Below are 20,544 nucleotides of genomic sequence, written 5' to 3'. Positions count from 1 at the left end.
CTCACACTTCGAAAGCAAAGTGCATCCATTAATGCTGGTGTCGCTCAAGGCTATATCGTCGGACCTGCTCAATTTCTTGTCTAAATAAACGGTATTATTCTTGATTTTCGTTCAAATGTGAGAGTGTTTGCCGACAACACTAGTATGTACATTATTGTCGATGATCCTGCTACGTCGTCAGCAACCTTAAACCAATACATCAAAACAGTTCTGAAATGGCCTAAGACTGGTAGCTTTTAATCCTGCCAAAACTGAGACACTCACCTCTAGAAAAACGACGAAACCTGTATACCCTGACCTGTATTTTGATCATGTTTTGTTACTTCCTGGACGTACGCACAACCATCTAGGTCAAACATTGTCGGAAGACTGCAAGTGGAATGCACACATCACAAACACAATTAATAAAGCCTGCCAACGACTTGCACTTCTACGTTTGTTTAAATACTTTAACCAGACAGAATCTTGTTTCTCTGAATTATAGTCGGTAGCGGAACCTGTTTCGTATAAAAACAGTTAGAATGAGTTTATTTTGGTTTAAAGTTCTATAACGTTAAACATACACAGATGATGTTTGGTAATTCTTGATAAATTATCTTGTTGCAGAAAGCTCAATCGGAAGGAACAAAACAAAAATTCGCTTCATTTGATACAAAACAGCCCGACAGAATCGTCCAAAAAGAGCAGGAAAAATCACCAGTACTCGTCCGCGCAGCTAGAAAGGTTTTGCAATTTTATCTTTCAGTAGGAGACTCACATCAAAAGCATTCTGAGATTAATATTTGTAACGGACATTCAATATAAAAGAAGACACATACTGTTATCTGATTTATTCTTATGAACTTCTTGATAGATATTTACTAAAACCGTGGTAAAGAGCATCTACTTAATGGATCTTTTGCTCATTTGTTTAAACGATATTTCCAAGCTGCTCTTATGGACCGCAGTAGAACACATTTAGTTGACACTGTTATCAAACAGGGAGGTGTCCGTCAAACTCATACCTGATCAAGTAGTTCTGTGTTACTCTGGGATGGTAACATGAACCTTAAATGACTTCTCATAAACCGCTTGCTAAATTGCCTTTAAACCTGATCAGAGGTAGCCATTCTTACCAATTGAAGTTTCTTCATTTCATTCTACCTGACTACAATTCTTTCCTGCCATTAAAGTTTAAGGAAATTATTCTTGTCACACGTTACATTGAATTACTTAATGACACGTCCATTTTACAGATAGAGGAGCAATTCCAATTTAAACATGTCGGCGCAGTTCAACTTTGTTTACCTTTTGGTAGTATCACTAATCAGCTTTAAGAAAGAAGAAGGCATGTTTTATGCTGTCTTTTTTTGCAGTGAAATGTCCACTACACTCATAGACATTTATAATCGGACACCTATAATTTTCAATATTTCTTTAAGAATACCCTGAAAATAAAGAACACCATCAATTTATTCAATATCTTAATAACAAAATGGCCAGTTTCACTTCGTTAAAACATTTGAGATTTGGAAACATCAACAGTTTGAATAACAACACTCACACTTGTCGAAGGAAGTCAGACTTTCAATAAATATCTCGTGTGACCGCTGTTCGCATTAAAACTGCCTGAAAACGGCTACGCATCGAAATGATATATGATATCTGAATATATAGCTCAAATGTTCTAATGAAATGAAACTGGCAATACTTTTATTAAGATATTGAATAAACTGATTGTATACAGTGCATACTTTATTGTTTTATTGTTTTATTTTCAGCGTATTCTTAAAGAAATACATTTAAGTCATAGGTGACCGACTATAAATGTCTATGAGTGTAGAGATAACTAATTTCCGAAATCAGACCTTTAACATGCACATAAAATCATAAATCAATGTCGGTGATCTATGGTTAAATTAATTTGCATGGTATTCAAATTTAAGTATCGAGACAATTACTAAACTGTGATGCTCAAATGATAGTTAACGATATACATCTTGAACAAAACATCGCCTTTTTCAATATACGTCGATCATTTTTATATTGACCGCATACCTTTTGTGTCGGCAGTTTGGACAACAGATACGTTACAACACCTATTCACTTCAAATACTCCGGTGTGTAATGCATGTTCCAGAACGACTTTTGACAGTTTTAATGTGTAATGATATGATTATCAAAAACTATTTATTTTTTATTAACGAAATAAACATATGGTAGAAAATAAAATATTTAGTTGATGTTCAACTGCCACCGTATTTCATTTTTTTAACAGATACGTTACTAATCGTTTCATTCAGCATACTTTTATATTGCATTTATTTTGAAATGTTACCGAACAGTGTAGTAGAACACGTGTTTAACTTTTAGACTAAGTCCAAATTTCGTATAACTTTACTTGAGAAAACATATTAAAAACAATTACGTTACAAATAACTGATACGTTTTACGAATGTGCTATAATGTGTAAAAATGTTTGAACTGTTTGAATAATCATCACAATAACTTAAAGTGTTAGAAAAAAAGTTGATGACGGTTTTATTATTGATATCTGAAGTTAGTAAGACGTCATAAATATTGAATAAAACAGATTCGTTACAATTTCTATGTTTTATGTTAGATGTTCAAATTTAAGTGTTTTTTTTTTTCTATTTATACAAAACATAAACATTTTGAGATATATTTCTTTATTTTCAAATAGAATCATATCAAAATGTATGAAATATAAAGCAAATGTAACACCAAATAATCAATTTAATAATGCGACGGATACGTTTATACGAAATGGTAGACAATTTTCACCAAAAAGTCTTATTTTCATATACATATATATATACAAACCAACAGTTATTTTGCTTATATAGTATGTTTACCTCATCAATGTTAGTACGTTAATCTACATTATAATATAGTTATTTTTTCATAATCTAATATGAAGTGCGTTTTACGACAACTGATATTTGTGTCAATTACGTTATTTTTGCATACAATTTAATTTATTTTATCAAAATAAATATATATATTTTTTTATTTCTTATTAAACTATAACGAGTATTTAGTCTGAACAGGTAAATAACGGACATTAATAAATTGATGTGTTATATTCATGAAATAATGCACGGAGGGGCTCCTGGGGTCTTCCTCCAGCATTAAAGCTGGAAAGTCGCCATATGATCTATCATGTGTCGGTGCGACGTTAAATTCAAAAAACAAATATTAAAATATTGTTTTGAATGTAAATTTGCAGTGTAACGTATCCGTCGCTGATTTACAGCTATCTTTGCAAAATCAACGAAATAACAAAATTTTGTCGATAGTTAACTAAAATAGTTATTGGTGTACACCAAAGTCATGAAACTACTAAATAAATACAAATCTGATTATATTTGGGAACATCAGATGTGGGCACATTTTTGCTGTTCACGTTTCTCCTCTATGTGTAGAATTGACTCACAGATAGATAACCGTATCCTTCGATGCAATTTTCTAAAATGTGTTAAAATGGCTCTTATGCACTGAGGAAACTCTCTAGATATTAGATTAAATCATTTGAAGGTTTCTTGGTTGAAAATCCCAGCCAGATTTCAGTACACTTTCGCAGGATCGGTACGAACGCTATAAGCTCAATCACGAGAAATTTTAAAGATTCTTTATCGTTTAAGTAAAAGCTCGATAGTCCCATTAGTTTTATGTTTAAACCGATAAAGCAACAACCAAAAAGAGGTTATGTATGATTGTTACCTAATAAGGAGCTTATACTGTCAGAGCCATTAAGGGAGGTAATAAAATGGTATCAGTAATACTTTCTACTAGAATAATCAACTATTCAGAAAAATGCGAAATATATGTGTGTGTGTGTTCGGGTCTAATGTCTTTTTCAAACGACGGAGTCTACTTGAAACAGTGAGCACAATGCCGAACTTTATAGTGCTGCCTCACTGGAATATCACGCATTAGACACATGACATGATACCTCACCCAGTCACATTATATTGACGCCGGGCTGACTAGTCCTAGCACTACCCACTTAATGCTGAGCGCCAAGCAAAGAAGCTGCTAGTACCATTTTTACGTCTTTAGTATGACGCGGCCGGGGATCGAACCTACGACCTTCCGCACGCGAAATATGTGAGAGAACAATTCCTAAATATTAGGAAATAACAAAATAATATATTTTAGGTCTGTAACAAAAGTTGGAACGAACCATAATGACACTTTTAATTAGATGTATGATAAATTGTCACTTTTAAAAATGACTGTGTTTATATGCAATGGAAAAAGAAAATGAATGTTTTTTGATGATATTAGGCACGATTTCTTAGAAGGAAACTATTTTAAGAAAAATAAGGATGCCAACTTGTGAAGTCGGGTAAGACATCTAGTTCAATTATAGCCTTTATTTGTTTTTTAGCTATTCGCCATTACTAAACACATAACTTTATTTTCAGATTCGTCGTGTAACAAAAATAAGAAATATATCCCTATTATTTTGCTAAAATGTATATATTGCAAAAAATACGAACTAACGAATATTGTTTCATCTATTGCTTAAAAAAACATTGATCTTCTGTATATCTGATATTTAGATATTGAAGAATCAGTTTAATGAAATAGTTTACATTATTTACAAATATGCTATTTTGGAGAATACATTTAAAGGGCAAGGGATGCCAGATTATATGTTTATTTGATATGAAAGGCATCCTTAAGCCTTTCATAACGCTGAATGTTTTTCAAATCGGACCACTATTTAGAAAGATGTGACAGTTTGAAGTTTAAAAAAATGTCTAATTGTGGAAGCAGTCATTGTAGTGTGTTTATGACGTCATTTACACACTGCTGAATTCTTTATTTAGCAAATAACATTTTAAATAGATTAATTGTATATGTTTCTTGATGGCAAGATGTAAAACATGTTCATTTCGTTCATTTTATTTAGAAAAGTGTAGCGGGATTTATTTACAGAAAAAAGTAAATACAGCTAAAGTACGTACCAAAAACAAAATAAATCAGCTATTTTTGTTTCCTGCTGGTATGGAAACAAAGTGGTCGCCATTTTGATCAGATACGTAAATGCTCATTATAACTTTTTTCATTTTTAACCTGTTTTATAAGTTCTTTCACTTATTTAAATGATTTGAAGGTTCCTAGCCAACAAAATTAACGTAAGCACAACATTGCCTTTACCTTTAATACCTTGAATTATTTGTACTAGACTAATTCTTTGTTATTATACGTGTTTTTTTTTCTTTTTTAAGATTCCGGCCATCTCAACCGATGGTAATGCTACTGATGTAAGTGATTTTAACTTTTTTTTTGTTTTCAGAATGTTTTCTGTGTCCGAAAAACTCTCAAAACACCATTTATAATAAATCTTGTTTTCCATAATATATAATTCATGGTGTTTATTGTTACCCAGTGGTACATGTACATTAACCCGATGCTAAGTGCGAAAAGTCAAGCACAAATAATCTATTTCTCATAGTACAAAATTTCAGAGTCATTTGTAAACCTCCCGACCAAAATGTCATTAAAGCATCAGTATGTGGACCTGATTCGAGTCCCTGTCAGACTGAATCCCCCCCCTAGTGACATTTAACTTGTAAGGTATTTTCAGTTGTTGATACAGTTTAACTCCCTTATGATTATGATAATAAAGACACCTGTTAGCAGGAATAACATTATGCCATATTCATGACTTTTTAAAAAAATCTACATCTAGACAGAATGGCAAAGAATGGTTTGCGCAATAGAAATGGAATTCCTGGAAAATGTCGAAAATAATTGTACGAAGATGTAAGAAATGTAGTGTGTTTCCTTAATATAATCGTTGAATGAATGGTCGATACATATTTCAAAAGTTTTATTCGGTATTTTACTCCATACACTTTGCACAGTACAAATGTACTTGTAGTAATATGGAACATATAGGAGCTTTATTAGGTAATATTTTGTCGTTTATGTGTCGTTCAGAATCACAGGTGTTCAGCGCGTCGCCGGGTCCGTAAACAGCATTTGCATATCGCTTTGGCATTATGTGTTTGTTTCTGATATATACATTGATATGATTATTATATGGATTATATATATAAAGAGGATATTACATGAGTGTCTTTTTATATTGAATTTATTAAACGAGTGCATTTTAGCAATTTTATTCAACGAGTATAATAAATTTGATGTGGAAAGTAACAAAGGTTATATTCTTTTTAGCTTTCCTGTCGAAACATAAAATATTCTACTTTATTCTATATCTATTTTATTTATCCAATCGTGAAAGTTTACCTGCAGCACGTGACCGTACACTATATTACTGTATTGGGCGCACGTGCGTACAAAAACATCTGTATGCTTTCCGTATTTTGCCAGCTCAACAGTCCACGTTAAACATACGATCAAGCCCGAAACGGGTGAAAATGTTTCGAATGTCAGTCGGGTTAAGTAGGAACTCTTTGTACAGAGTTGGATTATGCGTCGTGAAATCAGAAAAAGCAGAATAAAAACAATAATTGAATCATTTTAAATATTAACTAAAAATAGATATATATTAGAACAAAGAGGTCATTTAACATTGAACTATACAATACGAGATATATTTGGACTAGTACCCAGCAGGGAAAACTAATATGGTTTTCTCAGCTGGGTACTCGTCCAAATATATGTCCGTATTGTACAGAATAACCTAATTTCTTTTACTATATTATAAACAAGTCATTTTGACCAACGTCTCCTATACTATAAACGACGTCGACGTCAAAGCTTTATTAATCTGGTGTATTATCGTACGTGAGATTTACATAAAAATGTACTCGATGTAAGTAAATATATTAAAATATAAATATGAGATTTAAAAAGATGGAGTTTTTACAATTTCAAATATTTAAACGCGTTATTGGACCTAACGTGATATTTACTTATGCAGCTTATTTGTTGCGTTACAGGACCTTTCAGATGTACAATCAGAGGCCGAGACAGACGTAAGTATTTTTGTACGTATGTTGCGTTACTATTACTTTGCCCTAATAAATCTATGTAAAATTTAAAAGAAGTAGAAGTAAAAGAAGTTGCCAATGTGGACACATTTATCTGTCGAGTATTTGTTTTGGCAGGTATGAGTATGTCGTGCTGGCGCCCTTTCTTTGTCGTGCTGTCGCGAATTCCCCGGCGAAAACACGAAAACACGGAAAAATGACAAATAAGATATTTGCCGCGTTTTGAAAACACAGCAAACGCTTTAAGCCATCTCTTATAAATTGTAGAGACAGTCTGAAGCCAGTGGCAGAGGATTTGAGAAGCATTTCTTTTTCTATTTGAACTCAGAATTTATTTATTTTCACTTAAGTTGCATTAAAAGATTTTAGATATAAATATGTCAGTTGATCATTTTTCGTTTTAAGAATACGAGTGTACGTTTAATTAAAAACAATTCGTTTATGCGAAGGCCAGGAGGAAGATTAACTGATTCAAATGCGTTGTCTCGTAAGTTTTAAATGAAAACTTTGATTTTATACTTTTTAAATGATTGTTGTTTTAAAACACTAATCAAATGACAAAGCATAATCTTATCATGCTTATCCGATGGGTACACATACAATTAAATGATTGTAATTCTTCGTTATCGTAATGGGATTAATATAACGTATATCGAATCCTTGCTGTTATACTTAGTAGAGTTATCAAAATTAAAAAAGAAAAAAAATGTCACATGCCTTTATCAGATTTGGTCATAATAAAAAACTTATTACCATTGTAAAAAAATGCCTTTCGATATTATGAGAAAATAAATAAAATTTACGTGATGGATAAAAAGACAGAAGTAATTAGTTTCATATTCGACGTTCGTCTTTCGATATTTTGCTATGCAACAAAATGGTATTCTGCCGACATATACATATTAAGATTCAACGGCTATTTTTAAATATATATGTTCTACCTGTTTTGACATATTTTGCATGCAGTTATATCATGTACAGTTCAAGTATTGTTGTGCGCATGTGTGACGGAAGATGCCACAACGAAAACTGGACGACGAATAAGATGTTTTCCGTGTTTTCTTGTCGGTAGGGCTAAAACACGGAAACTCGACAAAATTTGGTATTTGTCGTGTTTTTGTATCGGCGGGCGAAGTCTTGCCAAAACAACAGCACGACAAATAAAGGGCACCAATACGACATATTCATACCCACCATCATGTAAACTCAACAAATGAATATATTTTTGTGTTTTTGTTTTGTCGTTCTCACCAATACGACAGAAATCAGCCACCATAGTAAATGGTTTACTAAACGTTTACACTTCAAAAAATCACTGACACCAAGTTCTGCAAATATCTCTAAGTATTTCATTGTATTCATGTTGAGAGACATGGCAGATCAGTCCAATAAGCTATGAAGCCATTTCAAACGCCAGCACTAGCACTATATTGATGCAAATGAACACTGGGATGCTTAACACAAATCGCTTTAGGTTTTAAATATCTACATTTCCTTTCTTGCAACAATGAAACCGACCGCCCGGTTGGGGGTGGGGGGGGGGGGGGGGGGGGGGGGGGGCTTTATCTCACTCTGTCCCTCTGGTCAGATCGCTCTCTGTCTGTAGAGGATGAATTTCGCGCCCTGTGCGTCTGTTATATGTAAAACGCCTTTGAATGTGTTTATCATGAAAAAGGCGCTATATAAATCCGGTACAATAATAATATAATAATATTCTAATAGCTTTGTATCGTCCGCTTTTTGAGCCATTGCATAGATTTAGCATTTCACGTTACTGTACTTTTAGCTCATGGGAATATTACGGGAAACACTAAGGTGAACGTATAGGTAGCGCCTGTTTACTATAACTGAATTATGTTATATTTCAATGGAGTGATTTAAGTTTATCCAACACGATTTAGGTTCCAGATAATTTCCATTCAGGACGATTCAATTTTCAATGTTTATATTTTTGATTTTCTGAGTTGTTTCATATTGTTGACTTTTACTTATAACAAAGTCGCTTCCTTGCACATAAAGAGAAATAATTTATAAAGAGACTTTTGGTTCCTCTAAAGAATGCATACATAATAATTCAGAATAGTTATGCCTATTGTAACAATGTAAATACCTACATTAATCTTTAACTATGTCAATAATTTCAGACAGATGGATATAGCAGTAACTTGTCACCACAGGATTCAGGTTTGTCTGAAGATCCTGTTTCGGATGGGGATTGTTCAAGCACAGTGGCTGGTCAAGACCCGATTGAATATATGACAGAAGTTTACATGCCGTACATAAAATATCAGATAAAAGTCATCGACATTATCGATGGGCTTCATTTCTTAAGTAATTAACTTTTGCTTTTTTAATTATTTATGTAAAAGTTCAAATGCCTTCCATGGAAATGAAAAAAATAATAAATGTTTCACAGACACGGATGCCCCCGCAACACGAGAAAGGTCAGGCACGGTACTGCTCACAAATTAAGAAGAAGGACTCTTGGCCCTATTTATTTACAAAAAAAAAAAAACAAATATAGGAAAACTAGAACATTTAGTATTCTGTTTATGTAGTGACCATTGGCAAAGTTTCACCCAGGACTGTGACCTTGAACTTTGAGTTACTAAAATGGTTGTTGCAAGTGACACATTGTCTATCACTGCTTATCATTTGTGTATACTCATACAAAAAAACTTACAATTCAGATCGTGCTACTTGAATAATTATCGCGATTTTAACTTGCTACTGGACGCGAGGCCAACAGCATAGTTCAAATCTAAATGCTTATCACAACAGCATCCTTAAGCCATAAATAAGGTGTTCATGGTGAACGATGTGGATCAGCTTTGATAACCACAGTAACGGCAATGTTGTACTTTTAGCAACAAATAGTCATTAAGGTATTACACCCGTAATAGAGTACCTCCTTTTTGAAGGGTATTCAATTCCTACAATAAACCTACTTTGACTGAAATTTTCGAGGGGATGTAGGTTCAAGCACCACTGGGACCATTTTTTTCCTTATCTTCCTTTTATCCTAGTAAGTTTTTACTATTTTCAAGACTTATTATTGAGTTATTGTACAAAAGTGGAAATATTTCATTTGATAAGCAAGTTCTTGCTCTTCAAAGTGAATTTACCTCTGAAACAGAAGCGGACACAGTTAGACATCTTTAAAAATATTCAAAATACAGAGTTAAATGCGGTAAAAGATGTGTTGCCTTAAAGTTTACTCTTTAGGTTACATGTTGTTGAAGAAATATAGGTAGGTTTTACTTATGCCCCAAGATTATTTTTGAATGCAGTGAGCAAACTTTAAAACAGTCCCACAGGACTCGACCATAATTTTTCAATGTTGGAGTAAGAATTCTGTCTCATTAAATCCGATTACTTGAGGAACCCTAGAAAAAATTATATTGGCAGTTTCTTTGTTTGTTTTTTACCAATAGTTTTGTGTTTCTTTTATCAAAATTAATGGTATAATGCAATTTGGACAGAATCCGTTCCTTTATAATTTGTCTCTACTTCAGCTCAAAAAATATTATAAATTATACAAATTTTATAAAAAAAACAACAACAGCACGATAAAAGTTGTTTTAAAAATGCAACACAATGCAAAACACAGTCAACTTTCAGAATATACCTAGCAAATACCATTTTTTAAACAGCCCGCTTAGCTTAGTAGGTAAGTGCGTTGGTGTACGGATCGCTGGGTTGTGAGTTTGAACGACATTTGAACGAAATATTTTAGTCCTTTTTTGTATGAATAATTTTCTTTGTATATTTAGATTTGTCAGCAGGAAAATGTTAAATGTGATACTGCAGTATAAAGATTGGGTGTTGTTACAATACGTGTTTTCATTCCAAATCTGAATATAATTTTGAAAGAACCTGTTAAAGTACTGCTAAATAAAACGACGGTATTTTTTTGAATTATTTTACGACGCTTCATATAAATATACATCTTCAAAATTATTGAATATATATTATACTATAAGGAAGCCTGAGGAAATAATACGTTTGGTTGAAGTGGTGATTTTAATATATCCATGAAATATGATTTTAAACTGTGAAAACGAGTTTTTCGGAGTTATACCTGACAAATGATAAATCAGAGTGTTATACCTGACTGAATAATTGACAACAATGTCTGCTAATTCCATCAACTATACAATTTAAGAACCATCATTAGAGAGACGGATATAGGCTCCGCCTTTTTACAAGTTTGTACAATGCCAGACGGTAACATCTTTTACCGCTATATGCAGTCACTGAAATATATAAATGATTATATGTAACTTTATGCTGAAGCGCCGTCTATCTTTAAAATACTATCAAAATATACGGACGGGCCTAAATGTGAAACATGTATTTAGCCCGCCCACTTTATTCAGTTTTATTTCAGTTATGTAACGGCGGGCAGTTAACCTTACAAGTATTCCTGGATTCTGTACTAGAACAAACCTATTCTCTTAAAGTAACTGCTAACTTCCCAACATGAATCGGAGGTGGAGGACGAGGAATTTCAGACACAATATCTTTTACCTATCAAACAGTCGCAGAGAACATACGCTTCACCCGGATATCGAACTTACGACCCCGCAATCCGTAGATCTATGCTCACCCTACTGAACTCAGCGGACTGACTAAATTTTATGTGCTTAAATAGTATGTTATTGTGTTTATGTGCTGTTAAAATATGATAGTTAAGATTTAAGTAAAAAGAAGACTATTTGTTTACGTCAAACGCATTTAAATATAAGCGCTGGTTTCTACTTTTGATACCTAAGTAACAAATGATGCAAATAAATGCAGAGCAAAACTGAGCCATAATATTAGATTTAATGTATTATGCGTCATTTTATCTTGATGATTTTTAAGGAGGGCAAAAACACGGATGACCAACGAAAATGACACTGTTCATTTGTCACGTTCATATTGTTACAGATAAACGAGATGTTGAAGTAATTCTCAGTATACATAATTTCTGTGCTTCCGATGCGTTTGAGCTACTTATTAATTCAATTAAAAAGAGTGACTCGAGGGGGAAATGGCAAGCTTTTATTGATGCACTCGAAGGTATGTAAATACACTGTTACTAATATACTAATGCTTGTATGAGCAAACTATTTTTATATTCCGACTGTGCAATTATCTTTAGGTTTTGGCCTTTTCGAAAGGATATACAACCAGTCTTTGCATTTATTAATCTTTCAAGTTAGGAAAAAGATTAGAACATAGTTGTTAAGACTGACGAGTTAGTTATATTTAGTTCAAATTAAAAGTAAAACTAATACTAATGTTTGCTACGTAAGTTTGATTAAAATACTGTCATATCCTTTAGCAATGAAATGTATCTACGTTTTGCTCTTATCAGCTGTCTATCTTTGAAATACATACTTATACGTACAAACATGTGGTTATCTGAAATGAAAGAAAATCGAGTGTGATAGCGCTCCGAGAAATATAAGAAGGCCGTATAACGTCCTCAAATATTGAAAAATTCAGGATTTTGTTCTATAAATGCATTTTTGTTCATCATAATCTTAGGTCTTTAAGTATGACGACTAAAACTTTTAAGCATTTTAAATGAAAAAATCAACAAAACTAAATCAATTTAAGATCCAAATTGAAGTTTGTATGCAAAATTATGCTGGTTGAGTAAATTGATATGAACAATAGAAAAAAACTCATTTGTGTTGTAAATTGTTTTTTGTGTTGTTTCTTTGTGAATACAATTACTTCAAATGGCAATACAGAAATTATTTTAATGAATTCTACTGTGGTATGTTATACATCATATAACGATGCTTTGGTTTTGATTACCGATGTATTACTTCTGCTTCTAGATTATGAACACATAAAACTCCTACTTGAAAATAAAACTGAGCTTCACCATCAACAAAACAGCGAGCTTTTAAAACTAGTTGCACCAAACCTAGAAAAAAGAATGAAACTTCCTGAATTTCTCGACACTGCATATGAAAAGGAGTTGTTGACAGAAGAAGACAGAACAAAAGTAGAGGCAAAATTAAAGAACTATGGTGAACATGCGGCAGCTAGAGTCATTATAGAAAACATTGATAAACACAAAAGGAACTGGAATACAGTACTAATTGAAATCCTTCAGCAACACCAGTTCTGTTTGTCGGATATTGCAGACTTGTTCAAAATGATCGAGCAAAAGGAGCCAGACGTGACTACAGAAGGTATGTTCATGTATAAACATTTTGCGATCAAACTGGATACTGAAAGTATTAGGAAACAAAGTACTCCTGGACCAATGGATACGATATTTATTTTTTGATATAAATTATGAAAATATACCTGTTCTATTTTTCATTTTTGCTGCAGAATACTTTGTATTTTATATAAAGAAAAGTGAGGTTTATGTTATTTTAGGGAAATACGACAGGTACTTATATATGGTGGTATTTGAAGACTAGGATTGCAGAAATGAAATTATGTTTAAAAAGGAAAATGGAACACAATCAGTTTGTCTTCAGAAGTTAGATCCAGATAGTTCTACAACCGACTCAAAAGTCATAGTTCTTATAGTTCCTAATATATAGACGAAATGGTGATTATGTCCTGCAATATATTGAATCACATATGGATTCAAATCTAACATTTCTAAAGTCTTTTATTAATATTTATTACCATTACACAAAACCTAGGGTACTTTGAAGGGGATATATTGGACAAAGTCCTTTGACATAGACCCGTGCAAAGAATTTAAATATCTACTTAAGAAACTTCTGAAACAAAATATGTCGAAAACTTTCTATTACCAACATATATATTTTTTGTTCAGATTAGCGGAACACAGACCAAATGATAGGTCATGTGGCGACTATCCAGCTTTTCGTGGTTAAGGAAGATCCCTTAGGGTATTGTTTCATCACGGACAGGCACCTGAGTACAAATATTGATCGGAATATTACTAAAATCCGGTTAATATAACAAATGGAAGGTATCCGACTCGAACCGATGCTCACAGTGTTACCACTTTGTTAGAATGTCTGCGTTACCAGCACGCTACATTCCCGTTTACAAATCAAATCAGATTTTTGATTTATATTTATCATTTTTCAACTGAACATTTTGTCTAGGTATATCCAAAATACCTCGTTAAAACGTATATTAACGAGGAGTGACAAACACAAAAAGTCATTCTAAATACAGACCAGGTTAAGTAGGTATAGACAAAATATGTATATAAAATAATTATCACTTAATACATAAGTTACTATATATAGTAAAAAGAGGGTCATGATGACCCTGTATCGATCACTCACCTGAGTTATATCAGTTACATGTTTCAAATGTCAAACTGATGCTAAAATATTAGAGCAGTAGGTCAGTATGTCACATTCATGGTCACTAAAATTCAGTTTTAAGATCGGTGTGCAAAACTGTACATATCATCCAAATTTCAAGGCTGTATCTTTAAAAAAACACGAAAATTGGTCAGTAGGTCAAGGTAACAGTTAGGCGACCCCTAATCACTTTGGGTCGTCAGGTAACTATAATTAAACAGTTTAGGAATATGATCTGTTAATATCTAAGTATTTTTTCCTACATTACTTATACAACAAGCGACCCCGGGGGTGTATAATTTGAACAATATTGTTAGAGATCCACTACACAATGCTACATACCAATATCAAAGGACTAGATCTTGAATTTTTACACTGGAAGATTTTTTGAAGAATTTTCCTATATAAGTGTTTGTAAAACTTTGGACCGCAGGACAAGGCCTCTTTTCAACTTCTGGACACTTTTAGAACAATTTAGGTAGAGGACTACCAGACAATGCTACAAACCAAATATATAAGGCCAAGGTTTAGTGGTTTTAGACAAGACGATTTTTACAGTTTTTACCTATATAAGTCTATGTAAATATTCGGACCCCCGGGGCGGGGCCTTTTTTCATCCCAGGGGCATAAGTTGAGCAATTTTCATAGAAGACAATAAGATGATGTCACATACCAAATATCATGGCTCTTTGCCTACCGTATTAGGACAAGAACATTGTTTAAGTATTTCCTTTCGGTTGCCATGGCAACCTGAGTTATGTATGGAATTCAATTCTTTGATAAATTTTTAAAGGAGACCACACAAGGATCATTTATTTTATGTGATCTTTGGTGTAAATCTGCCCGTTTTTTTTTCAAGTAGAAGATTTTCTAAAGAAAATGGTGACGAACAGACGACGCACGACGGACGACGCATGGCGCACGATGGACGACGGATATTGAGCGGTCTCAAAGTTCACCATGAGTCTTTGACTTAGTTAAGCCAGCAAGAATGAATGTGTTTTCAGCAGGTTATTGCTTTCATGCACTTATTATCACCGATCGGTCCGGGTATATAATCCGCCGGGTGAACACGTGCGCGTGAAAATAATGGCCACATAAACGTCATCATGGTCAAGGCGCTTTCAACATGGCGGGCGAGCGGACGTTGGAGTCATTTTTATTTTATTTTATTTTATTGTTTTTAGATTTAACGTCGTAAAGACACATGATAAGTCATATGGCGATTTTCCAGTTTTAAAGGTGGAGGAAGACCACAGGTGCCCCTCCGTGCATTATTACATCACGAGCGGGCACCTTGGTAGAAACATCGACCTTCCGTAAGCCAGCTGGCTTCCTCAGATGAAGAATTCAACGCCCCGAGTGAGGTTCGAACCCACATCGATGAGGGGCAAGTGATTTGAAATCAGCGACCTTAACCACTCGGTCACGGCGGCCCCGTTGGAGTCGTTAGCTAACCGTTTGTAGGACTAGGATGTTGCTATAAGCGTGTCACAAATTCACACATATGATTTTATTGACAGCAAGAAGAATAAAATATATTCGAGTCGCGGCAAATTTTATGGGTCGGTTGGAGCAATGAAAACAAACATTTTTTTAATGATAACCTTGTGACTTCATCTGCATATTAGAAATAAACCGGACGTCAGGCAGCAAAATTGGACATCTAAATGGTTTGTCACTGGTCTACACGTTCAACTGTTGTATATCGCAGAATTACAATGCTTGACTTTTAGAAAGGGAATAGGACGTGCTAGGTAGAATTCCGAGTTTCAACAGTGTTTTCGGGTATGCGTTGTAAAACAGCATGATTCGTACCATACAATTTCAAAATATCGACGAAGTTGCAGGTTTCTTCTCAGTGAAAATGTTATGACTGCTTTTCGTAAACATAGATCTACTGCTAAGAAAAAACTGCTGCAATAGTTTTTTTCTCTCAAATTATGTGTTTCACCATATTTTAGAATGACAAGCCATTTCATGAGTTTGACAGATACATAAATTCGAATTTACTTCGCTCCTGTCAACAAAGTATGTAATTTGTTTAAATGTGCAAGAATAGAATTCGTGCTCTCACTTACATTTCCCCATATTGACCACATATCGCTTCCGGGTACGACTTAACACAGATTTTGAGGCAAACATGCCCCAAACTATTTAGCTCTATTTGAAAACTAGCGATAAAAGTTGTAATTACTCCCCTTGAGATGTGCAACCAAACATATGTATTAAAAACATTTTAATACACGCCAGAGCCGGGCCGGCAGGCGATAATCGGCCCGGAATTCACAATGGCCCTCGAGCTAAATCCGTCGGGCCATTATTCATTTTCCGGGCCGATTATCACCTCCCGGCCCGGCTAAGTGTCACTAGTTTAGAGCTATTTGTCATTTTAGATATTGTGTCACTGGTGAATGGAAGGGTATTGAAATAGCGCTGGATTTCTCGTATCGTTAAAGATATGTTCAGATGTCTCCTTTTACACTATTCAAATGTTATTCTATTTTGATTTGTTTTCTATATGTGTCATTTTCAACTTTCGTTCCTTATTTTAAATTTATTCTAACACATCGCATTGGCAGTTCTACATAAACTTTACATCTTATCTTTGAAATATTAAAACAGGCTTAAATAACGATAATGATAAACATTTTAGTTATAATGACCAGGTATATTCAAAATTCGATCTTGCATGGGGACTAACAATCACGAAGGATGGCAAACGTCATAACACTTTTGTTCATGCAAAGTGTATAAGAATTATCTTATAAAATGAACATCTTATCTGTAACAAAAATCTTTATTTAGGTGCAACAGTACTTTATAAACGGACAAAAAGCAAGGAGGAAATGGAATGGCGTCTTCAACATTTACGGGACAAACGTTCTGATTTCTATCCCGATGGTGAGAAACAAGAGCGCAAAAGGACAATGTCTCACGAACAGTCCTCAAGTAGACAAAAAACTCAGCCTCAGGCTCAGGTGATTCAAGCTGACTGGAATAATGAAGTAACTCGACAGGATATCCTCAGTCTAACATTAGAAATACGAAAACTACGAAAGCTTTTGAAAAGAGATACGCTAATTAAACCCGGGGTAGACAAATAGAAAACAAAGTTTGGGTTTATTCGTTATTATGTACAAACCTTAAACATGTTAAAGCCGCAAGTAAATATACATTATGTATGATAGTGTTAAGAGTGTTCTGTGCTTCTTGGAAATCTACCCTTACATTTTATCTTTTAGGTATGTTTCTGAAACGTATTAATCTGTGGAAACCTTATATGTGTATATTAGTCAGATTTAATAGTACAGACGAGTCAATTTTGGATTCTGAGAAAAGATGGGATTTTTTCCTGGAGTTGTTAATATGGTGTTACAAAAGCCACTAACATTGTAACGGAACCGAGTATCATATTTCTTAACTACCTGGGCCTAGATTTAATTTATGTTTTGAATATTATATACTTTAAATCGATAGACAGTTACAGTTATGTTACCTACCCGGGCTTGGATTTAATAACACATTACTACCTAAACTATATAAGAAAAGAATAGAAAATATTTTTTAAGGACGCTCGCTACAGTTTCGTATTTTTTTTCTCAATAATAGATTTTGATGAAATGTTTTGTATTAAAAGATCATTTTATGATGTATTGAAATACGAAATAAAAATACTAGGTCACCAGCTTTGTTTCAATTTAATTTGCCTCCAGATATGGTGCTATTTTAATATTTTTCAACATTTCTATAATCCTAAAATATATTTCAGTAAAGTACAATAATTAGCATAAATTTGATATCTAAGCATTTTTATAACGGAAAGCAATATATCTATTTGAAACATGCTCAGAGAAATCAAAAGAAAATGTAAAGAAAGGAATACTTGTTCAGCAGACCCAAGGGCTATTTTTGCATATTTTTGTCAATTTTAAGTTGGTACTTCTGCTATTTTATCGAGTTTCACATAATAGAATTTAATCAAACTCTGCACATACCTTTGGGTATGTCTACCTAATCTTAAACAAAAAGAAAATTGACAGGTCACCATATTAGATTTCGCTTAAATCAAATTACAACGAGGTGGGGTGTGGCGGGCATTTATACAACACTGGTTGGTACGAAATACTCTTTCAGTGTTTGGGCAAATGACTTAGAGATATATCAAATTATCAAACGGCAGATTTCTTAATAAGCGGATTTTAATGTGTCTCTGAAGCATTTTGATGGCATAGAACGAAGAAAGTTTCCGCCTTTCTCCGAACAAAACCAATAGTTTACGAATACGGATATACGGTATGGGTACGGTACGGGATTAGAAACAGCTGTGACTCAATGCAGAGTTGGAGCGCCGGTATAAATTACAGACTCCAGTATATGTCGGATTGAAGCAATTTGAACTAAAAGTACTTTTAATGTATATATTTTGTAACCATGGTGATACTTACCCTAACCTTTAGTCAGTATATTATACATATTATATATTAAATGCATGTGAACATACAATAATTTGCCGTACGCGACATTAGATAATCACTTCCGGACATGCGCAGAAGACCGCTCCAACTCTGCAGTGAGCTACATCGATTAGAAACACAACCAGATTGGCACGGTGTTGGGGTAAATATCGACAATGATGTTTAAGATTTTCAAATTACAGAGTAACTCATACCCATGACAAAAAGAAGAAAACAAAGGACAAAAATGAAAATACATTCGGTAATTTAAACGTCTGTAATCAATAGTAAAACGATCCCTAGGCTGCCAAAAGTTGGAATTACCCATTGTCATAAGCAATGGCAATTGCATCAAGGAGTTCAGCAACTGGTAAACAGTTACTAGTAAATGACAATTGAAAAAAATAGTATTTATGTATGATGTGTAACCCAGTCCCAATTAAGCAGATCAAAAACTAAATAGAAAAAATATTAACGTAGGTAAACAACATACATATTCACCATTAATCAAGTTAAGATGTGGAAAGAATGAACATACGGATAGAGGGAATGTTTATACAAACATATGTACAGAAGAGTAATGTCGCTGCAAGCAATAGCTATCATAATATGCATTTGTGTTGACTAAGCACATGCCCGCGCCTTTTATCAAGGAATAGTAAAAGTTAATAGAAGACAATATACATCCTCTAAATTATGCGAATGAACAAGAAAGAGAGAGGAAGAGATGCCACATGCAAAAATATAATTACACATTTGTTTTTTTATTACTGACGCGGCCAGGGAATAAAACCTCGACGTCTCTGACTTGTTGCGGACGCTATACCACTAAGCATCGATTTAGCTAATTTGTGAAGAAATGGGGGCACCAACAGTCGTAGTTTTACATCGTTCTGTAGATGCCAATAATGTCGGTAAACTAATCAAATATTAATCAAGCGAAAAGGTTATATCTTCCAAAAAATGTATTCTCTGTTGTTTCAGTAACCTGCCTACATCTTCTAATATGTCCCGGTTCGCGGACTTAAAATCAATTGATTCATGCAAGTGAAAATCAAACGAAATATGATACCTTTGAACACAGTTAGCGCAATCAGAACAATCCTAAAGCAGGTCACCAATAACTAGACACTAGAAAAAAAAGAGCAGTGCTAGAAGTGTTCATCCGCAATATATATGGAAAAGTCACCGCTAATATACAAGGCCACATACCTAACACATTAAAACGGTATGAATACAAAAATAAAAGGGACACAACCTTATAGTAGTTTAAACGTGTTTTGGCTTTCAAACATCAAATTAATCAGAAGCTTTATCTACTAGAGGAAATGTGCAAATATATAATTCCCCGCTGTGTTAAGGAAGAGCAGAAAGTCGACGGTTCTACCTCGCTTGTCGCGTGAGACTGACATATTGACTAGCCCCATTCTCCCTCCAGCACTAAACACGGTATATTGACTTGCCCCTCGAGCACTAAGCAAGACATATTGACTTGCGCCCCCACCCCCACACCCCACCTCACGGGATCTTTAGTCCTCAGCACTAAGCATGAACTAATGATTTGCCCCCGGGTTTTTCTCCCTCTAGCGCTAAGCATGACATATTGACTTGCCCCAGGGTTTTTTCTCCCTCCAGCACTAAGCATGACATATTGACTTGACCCGGTGTCTTTCTCCTTTCAGCACTAATCATGCCATATTGACTTGCCCCGGGGTCTTTCCCCCTCCAGCACTAAACATGACATATTGACTTCCCCCCGGGGTCTTTCTCCCTCCAGCACTAACATGATATATTGACTTGCCCCCGGGT

The 20,544-nt window shown here is 34.1% G+C and overlaps 1 protein-coding gene across 2 annotated transcripts; it reads left to right on the top strand.

Moving 5' to 3' along the window:
- The first annotated feature begins 587 nt into the window (after window positions 1-587).
- LOC123538162 (interferon-induced helicase C domain-containing protein 1-like) lies at window positions 588-17,963 on the top strand. 2 transcript variants are annotated; one of them, XM_053530511.1, is made up of 7 exons: window positions 588-723; window positions 5,241-5,276; window positions 6,924-6,959; window positions 9,119-9,305; window positions 11,907-12,038; window positions 12,809-13,168; window positions 17,087-17,963. In XM_053530511.1, the coding sequence occupies exons 4-7, from the start codon at window positions 9,230-9,232 to the stop codon at window positions 17,383-17,385; spliced, it is 867 nt and encodes a 288-aa protein (XP_053386486.1). In that variant the 5' UTR covers window positions 588-723; window positions 5,241-5,276; window positions 6,924-6,959; window positions 9,119-9,229; the 3' UTR covers window positions 17,386-17,963. The 2 variants fall into 2 exon arrangements, with proteins under 2 accessions (XP_053386486.1, XP_053386488.1); XM_053530513.1 differs by having other exon boundaries at window positions 6,924-6,971.
- Window positions 17,964-20,544: the final 2,581 nt, after the last annotated feature.

This window comes from Mercenaria mercenaria, chromosome 18, assembly GCF_021730395.1.
Source record: "Mercenaria mercenaria strain notata chromosome 18, MADL_Memer_1, whole genome shotgun sequence".
Classification (NCBI taxonomy): Eukaryota; Metazoa; Mollusca; class Bivalvia; order Venerida; family Veneridae; genus Mercenaria; species Mercenaria mercenaria.
The sequence above is the reverse complement of the archived record's forward strand: the minus strand, read 5'-3'. Positions and strand labels throughout refer to the sequence as shown.